The 10,557-nt window shown below is 32.3% G+C and overlaps 1 protein-coding gene across 1 annotated transcript in view; it reads right to left on the bottom strand.

Annotated features, from left to right (window-relative positions):
• The window catches only part of LOC143052162 (uncharacterized), a 48,281-nt gene extending 37,733 nt beyond the window's left edge, over positions 1-10,548 (bottom strand). Inside the window, exons 1-9 of the mRNA XM_076225113.1 lie at positions 10,468-10,548; positions 8,649-9,298; positions 7,293-7,542; positions 6,700-6,800; positions 5,379-5,552; positions 4,823-4,896; positions 3,602-3,705; positions 2,404-2,519; positions 529-632 (exon numbers count right to left, since the gene is read on the bottom strand). Of these exons, the coding sequence (XP_076081228.1) occupies positions 529-632; positions 2,404-2,519; positions 3,602-3,705; positions 4,823-4,896; positions 5,379-5,552; positions 6,700-6,800; positions 7,293-7,542; positions 8,649-8,861 (1,136 nt within the window). The 5' untranslated portion in view covers positions 8,862-9,298; positions 10,468-10,548. The remainder of the gene's footprint in view (positions 1-528; positions 633-2,403; positions 2,520-3,601; positions 3,706-4,822; positions 4,897-5,378; positions 5,553-6,699; positions 6,801-7,292; positions 7,543-8,648; positions 9,299-10,467) is intronic.
• Between the last annotated feature and the right edge of the window lie 9 nt (positions 10,549-10,557).

Genomic DNA, 10,557 nt, shown 5'->3' on the forward strand with positions numbered 1-10,557 from the left:
GTTTGTATGAAACTTTGAGTAAAATATATATTTATCAGTCTAGTATAAAATAGGAAGGAACGCGCAATACCAATTTCATTTTTAATAATTCCTTGATATGAAAAAACGTTACCTGATGATAGCGTTTCTTTGTTTACATTGCATATGACGTCATAATTTAAACAACGTCACAACTAAAATCCCTAACAACAGAACCAAAATCGGAAACGTTCCGGTATTTCCGTTTCTTTTTTTAACAAATATTTAAGTTACAAAAAAATAATTCATACAGACTTCGTCCCCATTTACAGGTAATGCCTGCCTCATATTAGGCTGTTCCATTAAAACTGATGTGGATGGGTTAGGTGGGACTTCAAAAAGCCCTGCTAAACCGACACTCTTTTTCCTTAAATTTTACTAACATAAAATGGACAGAACACTATTAAACGACCCATGTCCCATATATAACTCTCCCTCCCTACCCTCCCTAAACATTTAAATGAAATAACCCTTAATGACATCATCCCCCCATAAGTATAATGTACTCACCCTCCATCTGCATATTCTATTTCTATCATTAATACGCCATCTTCTTCAAAACTGTCATAATAACTAACTATGTTAGGGTGCATCAACATGGCTAAAATGCTGACCTATATAAAAACAGGCATAATATTAGTCCGTCAATGCATAATGTAGGTGTTGATTTCTACAGTAACCTATTGTTATCTAAATCATCTTAATTTGGTCCCTGCAGGGTAAGTTAATGAAGTCATTGCATATTTATCAAAGGAGTAGGTCCGGTAAGGGCCGATTTTGGCCTCAAATTTCAGGTTCATCTAACGAAAGATTTTGGACACTTTTGAAACACTTAAGTGTCTATTTCAATTGATTCAATTAGTATATGTGAAAGATTTTAGCTGATTAAGTCATTAAAAACCCTCTGATTCAAGCAAAAATATGAAAAATCTATCAAATATGCAAAAAAATCGTCACTTTTCAGATGGTTTTTGTCAAAAATGAAAGTGGCCGCATCTGTGTTCATCCTCAACCTTTATATATGTCATGTATTATCATTAAATACAACTCATATTTAAATATTATGAATGAACACAAATGCGGCCACTTTCATTTGAGACGGAAACCGTCTAAAATTTAAGCAAAATGTTGAAATTTTAAAGATTTCAGTAATTTAGCATGACTTAATGATGTTAGTACCCGATATATGTGCATTGTATTGTCAAAAACAGACCATATTTGTGTAGCAGAAGCATTCTACTTTCCAATAAATAGCTAAAGGATTACATTTTCACAATTTTGCAAAACTGCTATATTTTGGGGCCAAAATGGGGTCTTACTGAACATACTCCTTTCAATAATTATTATATATAGGATAGTTATTTTAATGTTTAATGTGTCTATCATGTTTTCATATTTACAATACATTTTGTCAATTACATTTGGTTAAATAAAATTCAGGAATTTTCAAAACATTATTATAATTGTTTGCCACATGTACAATGTGTAAAAAAGGTGGACTTAATTGGTGGGCCAAGATAATAATAGTTGCTCATACATAAACTGGGAAATATATAACTTAAACAGACAATTGATCTTGCAGGTAAGTGGTCTCCGTGACTGAGTGGTGTAAGTAGTTTATCTATTGTATTACTAGCCTACCAAGGCCGAGGTTGAGCGTTTGAACCACATATGTGTCTGGTGGATTTAGCTCCAATATTAACTGACTAGGATTATCAGTTTTCTTATGGGTGGTTATAAATTCTTGGCACTTCAGCTTCCTCCACTAAAAACTGACTCCAGGATATAGCAAGAGTGCTGAAAGTGATGTTAAATACCAACAATCAATCAATCTAGCAGCCAATAAATTATCATTATTTTTTTTAACCCTTTCCTCCATGGAATTTTTTTCCCACATACTTGATTCGCATAAGATTTTTTCAATAAAAAAAAATCATCAGGTTTAAAGAATTAATGCATTGTGAAAACAAATATTTCATCTATGAAATTCAAGTCAGATATTCTCATGAATATCCTTTTCATATTGGATACAATTTTGTTTAAGTCTGATGTAGACATTTTGTAGTCAAAGCATTTCAACTGAGGTACTACAAAGGCATCAAAAGGCGTCATTATGGAGAAAAGGGGTTGGCGTCAACAAGCGTCTTTATGGAGGAAAGGGGTTGGCGTCAACAAGCGTCATTATGGAGGAAAGGGGTTGGCGTCAACAAGCGTCATTATGGAGGAAAGGGTTAAGATAGGGTTGAATTAGAGCTATACAATATGTGTGTATGTGTGTGTGTATGTGTGTATGTGTGTGGCATTGGATTGCTTGTTGATAAATATATACTCCAGACATAAAACTCCTTCAAAAACTCCTTTCCATTTTGAAAGTGACAGTTTTACCTCATTCAGAGCCAGTTGTCTCTCAGCAGCATTTAAATCATGCATGTTAATTTCCTTCAGTATAACCAGTGAGTCATCGTCTTTCTTCCTGTATAATACTGCGGCACCATAAGCCCCTGCAATATATAAGTCTTGTTTATCCTTCTCTAAAGCTGAACCTTATTTTAAGTGAATTCAATTATTTTTGTGGGTACAAATTTTTTAGAAAAAAAATATATTTTGTAGGATATTAGATTTTGTGGTTCACAAAAGTCAGCATTTCAAGCCAATAAAAAATTCATTGAACATTTAAATTTCTAATTCCCATGTCATGCTGTCACGGAATAGAAGTTCCTTCATAATATAAGTTCCAAAAGGAAAATATATTCTGGAATATAATTTCCACAGGAATAAATATTACAGTATATATTCCTAACGGAATAAATGGTATAGAATATTTGTTCCAAAAGGAATAGATATTATGACATTGTTTATAACAAAGTTTCCATTAGAATTTCTGTTAGGCGGAACAAATATACGTTGACAATGCCTGTACACATGAAATCTATGAAAATTTGTATTCCACGAATAAAAATAAATCCTCAGTAATCTGTGCAAGCTCTTGTTGATATTTGCTTTTTTTTTTATGTCAATACTCTTCTTCTTCAATAAGTGATTGCTTTAAGCTTCTTGGTGCAATCTTTGTTTTTGTAGTAAATATATTTTCATTTCAAACTCATAAATTTGGCATTTCAATTCTTATTTCGACCTAAGTATCAAGAAATATTAACCTGATTTGCTCCTTGAATTTAAACGAGTTTGTTTCACCCGAAATTTGGTCTGAACTTCAGTGTTGTCTGCTGTGCATATGTGCAAAGTTTTTAGTAATTGTTTGTGTCTTGATATTTATTCATTTTTACAGGATGTATAAAATTTTCCATTGCCAATGGAATATCATAAGGTTTCTATGAGTTTTTGTTCTATCCACATAAAACAGTGCTTATAAACATATTTACCCTTTTGGTATTTAGCTGAATTTTGTCTCCAAATGACCTGAGATCTGTCTCCAAATAACCTTCTGAAGTCAAGCAACAATCATTTTTTAATTATGACATCAAATTTTTTAAATTGTGATGTCAGATTTTACTGGAACTTGTGTGATTTTAAGTAATGGCTGACAATTTAAATATGTCTATTCTCTCAATGCCAAATCACCTACCTTTACCCACTGTTTGGATTTTCTCAAAGCCAGCCATAGACTGTTGTTGTCTGGTCCATCCCTTTAGCCTATCAAGCTTGAAGTATAGTTCTCCCACGCAGGCACTAAAATATATAACTCTATGTCACATATAACTGTAAATCACTGTCAAGCTGCTGATCAAATATGAAGTTATTCTGTTTTGTTCCCAAGAAGTCTGATGTATGTATTTGTGGGAAGAATTGACGGCCTGACAGGCAAGGTGAATGCAATAAAGCCACCATTTTAAGAGTGGGGGTATGGAAATATCCACTTATGTTGATACTTTTTTTTAATATGTCCATTAATAACAATAACTCTAAGAGCAAAATTTTAAATCTTAAGCTAAATTTATGCTTGAAGACTTGAAAAGAGACTTGTAAAATTTCCTAGTTTGAAGTTCCTTATATAAACTAATACAGTAATTTAATTTCTCTAATTCTTACAAAATTTATCCTTTTCCAGACATGTTGATTATTTTTATTTAATCAATGTGTGGTTTGTTCGATCTCAATTCTTCATTGGTCAAAATTTGATTATGAGGTCGAATTTTCTTGCTTTCCTCTGAATTTCATATTGATGACGTCACATAGAAAGAACACATCTTTTTGCAGATCATTTAAAAAGGAGGAATAAGTTTGACTGCATATTGTTTAAAATTCATTAGAGAAACAGATTCCACCACCAAATCATGTGCAATACGATATTTATCCACTCTCGACAGTTAAATTTTAAATATTTAAAACGCGCGGCAAGCCTTGCGTTTTAACTTTGAAAATTTAACTGTCTCGAGTGGATAAATATCGTATCACACTCAATGCTATGATTAACTAATTGATTGTTTGTGTTTTAGCGCTACTTTCAGCAGCCAATTTGAAAGCACCTGCCACAAGAAGTGTTTGAAATCACCTCAGCGGCACATTTCGTCAGGCTAGTGATTGCTTTAAATGAACATCTGAGACCACTCAGCCACCAAGGCCTTTTATGATAATAATAAGAATAAAATTGATAATGATAATTATAAGAATAATATTGATAATGATAATTATAAGAATAATATTGATAATGACAATTATAAGAATAATATTGATAATGACAATTATAAGAATAATATTGATAATGACAATTATAATGATGATTATGAGAATTATCATGATGATAACAACTATTACTATAAATAACTTTGAATGATATATATGTTACCTTAAGTTTTTTGTAGATCCATCCTTTTGTCCTGTGTCTGTCCCCAAAATATCTCTGTACATACCAACAGGAATCTGAGAAATGAAAATAAAATGTCAAGGAAATTTACTCTTACCTTAATTAAAAATTCTGTAGTTTATGGACTAGTTATCATGGTTATATATCATGGTTATAGTGATGGAAAGTTTTTGAACAAGTATACAAAATGTTCTATCTGCACACATGCTTGTCAAAGTTTAATTGACTGGATAACAATATGAATTCAACTGTTGTTGGATGTCATGTCTCTTTTCTGGGTTTATTGATTGTTTTACACTGTTGGTTATTGAACATACAGACAAATACTTCATACGCTTGATTAGTTAATCAGTAAATCAGTTGGTAGTATGTGCATTATGTCAATTGTCAAACATTGTCCCTGCTAACAAAAACTATAGTAGATTCAAAACTTTTGCCTTGTAAAGGACATCATGGAGATGTTTTTGTGCATACATTTTTTTTCTTTCTCACAACATACCTTTTTATTAGACATTTTCAGTTTATAAATTTCACTAACCTGAAGCAATTTCTCAAGTTCCTTGACTAATATCATACTGTCTGTGTAGATGTAACTCATGGCATGACAGGCTAAGAAATCCAGTCTAGAGTTAACTCCCTCTACATAAATCTCCTTTAGTTTGTTGAAAAAATCTTGTATTTGTGTCTCAGCAAACGTATCTTTATTCATTATCTGTATAATCATGATAAATAAATTATAGAAATTTGATTTTAAACAACCAAATATTTCCTCAGAAATAAATTTTTTGAGGTTACAAACTTCAAGAGTGATCAGTTCAAATTTACAAAAAAAACACACATATTTGGCATACAAAATATGAACCCTGGTATCTATGATGAGTTTATTTACAGCTCCTGATAATCTAAATGATAATTAGGAACTTATTTCAACTAAACTAAATTTAGTGCTGGTTGACCTTATGACATATCTTACATCAAATGTTTTCTATAAACTTTGATGCTGAAAAAATTGGGAAATGTTTTATATCCTCCGTGGTGAAAAATTTGCAGTTGTTGTATGACAAACACTGTATAACTTAGGTTTATTATTTCTAATACTAAGGACTTCTAAATTCATCTTTATACTGCCATGTACCATTGAAGAATAGTACAGCTTTACATAAATGAGGGGGAGGACAGGGGGGTACCCTTCTCCCTTCTCCCACCCCTCTTCTCCTTTCTCCTACCCCCATTCTCCTTTCTCCCATTAGAATAAAACATCTCCTTTTGAGATATTTTTTCTTGAAATATTAGATCATTTTTTAAAAGGAGAGATATTTTATTTTTTCTCTTTTCTCCAACTTTTTCTCCTTTCTCCCAGCCTTCCTCTCCTTTCTCCTACCCCCTTTCTCCCTGTCTCCCTTACCCCTGTCCTCCCCCTCATAAATATGAGGAGAAAAGGATGAGTTTAGATATATCCACAGTTCTGTCTATGATTCCTTCACAACCAGTGACAACTATGATACCAGAAGTCCATAACTAGGGACTCGACTTTTGATGTTACTTAGTTACAGAAGCTTTGGCAATGTAAGCAGATCAACTGCAGTTACTTACTGTTTCATCCTTTCCAGTAATCTGTATTGAAGACCCCACACAACTCATCACCATGGCGATACTTACTGTTTCATCCTTTCCAGTAATCTGTATTGAAGACCCCACACAACTCATCACCATGGCGATACTTATACTGTTTCATCCTTTCGAGTAATCTGTATTGAAGACCCCACACAACTCATCCCCATGGCAATACTTACTGTTTCATCCTTTCCAGTAATCTGTATTGAAGACCCCACACAACTCATCACCATGGCGATACTTACTGTTTCATCCTTTCCAGTAATCTGTATTGAAGACCCCACACAACTCATCACCATGGCGATACTTTCTACTTTCCTCACTTTCAATGTGTTGATTATTAAATCTATATAAACAGATAAAGAAAAAATCCTCAGGTTCAATAAATTTGATTGATTGAAGTCCAGTGGCAAATAGTTAATGCATAATAAAAAGGAGAACAAAGTAACAATAAATTCAATATGTCACCCAAGATAAAAGAATTTACAGTTTTAAAACAAATTATAAGTTTAGTTTAGATCAATAAATGTTTCTTTGAGTCTCAATACTGTCAAACAGTTATACTAATAAATTACTTTTTTATTACTCCATAACTGACTTATTTCTGATATTGAAAAACAGGATAATACAATTGATGTGATATGCAGCTGATGATTTTCCTACCCTTTCTGAGCACCTGATGTATGGGACTTTGTATTTTATTGGTCAATGATTGTGTGAATATACTGTATGCCTATTTGTTTTCTGATTGATATATATTGTCCAGCGGATTTTCACATCTTGTTATTGCATAGTAAAAGACCCTTTGGCACTCCCAAAATCTCGTATGATAACATACTTTGCAGCGAGTCCAATGAAGCAGACTCATATTTATACTGTACAAAAACAACATTGGACAGGATGGCTGTTCTGAATGCATTGCTGTTCCTGATTTTACTGGAGACGATGAGCAGTCGAAGAGGAGTCCCAGGTGTGACTCCACTACCCACATGTGCACCCCCATCTGTCTCTATCAAAATGGGTTCCTCCTGGTATCTAACAGTTGGTTCCTGGGCAGGGATAACTGGCAGTGGGGCTGTAGTTGGTTCCTGTAAATAGTTAGTAAAAACGTAATGACAGTAAAAGAACAGATCATTTTTAACAAGTCATAGGATAAAATATACACAAAATTAAACATGTTAAATGTTTCAATAGTTTTATTTTCATGGTTATAAAAAATATTCTCACTTTATCATGTTTAGCAGATTTGTAAAGTCCTTTATTATTGCTCTCTGCCTTATTTGTTACTTGTTTTGATAGCATTAATCAGGCTATTAGTTTTTTGTTTGAATTGTTTCACTTTTTGTTATGCCAGGACCTTTTATAGCTTGCTTGGCATTGATGTTACTAAGGGTGTTGGTTTTGCTTATCATTAAAGGGTGTAGTTAGTCTTGTATTATTCTAATTTTAGTTTCTTGTGTACAATTTGGAAATTAGTATGGCGTTCATTATCACTGAACTAGTACATGTATATATTTGTTTAGGGGCCAGTTGAAGGACGCCTCCGGGTGCGGTAATTTCTCCCCACATTGAAGACCTGTTGGTGACCTTCTGATGTTGTTTTTTCTATGGTCGGGTTGTTGTCTCTTTGACACATTCCCCATTTCCATTCTCAATTTTAGTACTGTGACCTATGGTTTACAACATTGTACATTCTCCTTAGTCATTGGTCAGTGGTGAATAGTTTTCTTAAACATGTTAAAGGCAATCATACCACATCTCTTTTATAATGTTTATTAATGTTTATATTTTCATATATCATTTTTTTTTCTTTCTTCAATACATGTCAATCATCAGTTTATATTTCTTTGGTACTATTTGTAAACGTTGAAAAAAAATAACCTTTGATAAAAATTATTTTAATAAATTTATGAAAACATACAAAAATGTACATGAATTCAAAATTATATCAAGATAAAGACTACATTTATCATGACTATTCAACATTATCAAGTTGAAATGTTAAAACATACAATACTGTGGATTCATTTATTTTTGTGGGTATCAATTTTCGTGGATTGCTGAAAACTTGCATATTCGTGGATATTTAATTTCATGGTTCACCTGCACCAACGAAACCCACGAAAATTGGTATTCAAAGAATAATAATGAATCCACAATAATACATGTACTCCTCAAAATCTTATAGCTTTACCTGAGGAAGAATTTTAGTTCCATTGTAGTCCAGGGGAGGTAGGCGTTGTCTAGAGGTTACATCTTCACAAGCGTTTACAGCTGCCTTGATATTATGTAAAGATTTACAACCATTATCATGTATAGAACTAGCTGTCCTGGTAGGCGAGGTACCACTGACTAACTGAAAATCATCCTTACTTGTATTCCATGACTCGTTAGATCCAATGTCCATGATTACTAAGGCAATTCACAACTACAGTTTATCATTTCCTCCATTTTCCAATGTTTACTCTTTAAGTTCCAAAAATGTGTGGTTAAATGATCAAATGATTCTCAAGAGAATTTCGTTATGTTATAATATAGTGTTAAAATATGTTATTTACTTGAATCGTCCCAGAGGTCCCTTGAATTACAATACATAAAATTGATCGAATATTGTAATCTCAAATTTGTTAACTTTTAATCACAGTGACCATGGTGACTTCCCCTTTTAGTACTGAATGTCATATATCTTCATCTGTTTAAACTTTTCTCATCATGTTTATGATTTAAGCCAGTGGATTGTACTCATGGTTTAAAAAATTAGAATCAATAATCCTTAAAACTTGTCCAGGCTGACAGACATGTCAATAGTTTCCCCATCCATCATGTCCATGCCATCATTTAGACCTACAGGTGAAAATAACAGAAAAAGATTTCAAATGTTACATCATGTACATTTGAACTACATGTACAAACATGACAAATAGTTAGGATTTTTTTGTTTAAAAAGATAAAATCATTTCTTGTTAAAAAAAACAACTTTTTCTTCTTTTATTACCAGTTTTCCAAAGAAACTAGTAAAAAGACTGATGTAACGAAGAAACAATTGTTATTTCAACATGTTCTCAATTTTTTTTAAGCCAAATTTATTTTTTAAATTGTTACAAGAGTATCCTACGAGTTAGTTCAGACTTTGTTATCATGGTTATTGTACTTATCATGCTTATCACACGGTAAAACTCTGCATTGCCATTGATGTCACAACACTGAATACTAGTATACAAAATTAATGCAGAATAAGTTTTTTCTACTCTTCTGAATAAAAGAACATTTCTAAAGATATTATTTCATTGTTGTTATAATTTATTGCACAAAAATACTAATTTTGTTATGGCTGTTTCAAACCTGACTTTTGATTCATTAAAGCGTTCAATATTCTGACCATCATGACCATAGGTACATTTAAATATTCATTTAAAAATTCCATTGATCATGATTTCGAATTTCATGGCTAATAATGAGTTTTCCTATTGAATAAACCTCTAATTAGTAATTAATTGCAAATTATTTCAAAGCAATATCCCACAAACAAATAATATAATTGCCCTAATCTAAAAAAATATCCTAATTGACAATACAGCAATTTGATCATTGGGTAGAACGATTCAATGCGTCACATGGTTTTGACGCCCATTGGAATTTGAATGTAAACAAACAGGGTCAGCAGCTTTAGAATGGAACAACATCATACATTCAGTGACTAAGTAACCAAGCTTAACAAGACACAGCTGAGACTACTATAACACTGTGTTATAGTAGTCTCAGGACACAGTAATGGAAAAACAAAGCTGAATGTAAGTCTACCAGAAAAATAAGAAAAAATGTCCTTCGCAGTTTTAACCAAACTGTTTTACAGTTTGTCTGACTGAAAAAGAAATTTGACATTTTCTAATATAGCCCTCCCCCTTTTTTCAAAGATTTAATTTTAATCGTCAAAGAAGCAAAGATTCTGTATAGATGGACCCTTTCCACGTGAACTTTTGTAATAAAACTTACAGACTATAAACGTATTATACCTAAATCTCATATATCTGTGTATAATTTCATTCTTAAATTTGAACTTTTGGAAATTCCAAGGAAAACAAATGAGGAGACAACTCTGTCAA

The sequence above is a fragment of the Mytilus galloprovincialis genome, chromosome 11 (genome assembly GCF_965363235.1).
Source record: "Mytilus galloprovincialis chromosome 11, xbMytGall1.hap1.1, whole genome shotgun sequence".
NCBI lineage: Eukaryota > Metazoa > Mollusca > Bivalvia > Mytilida > Mytilidae > Mytilus > Mytilus galloprovincialis.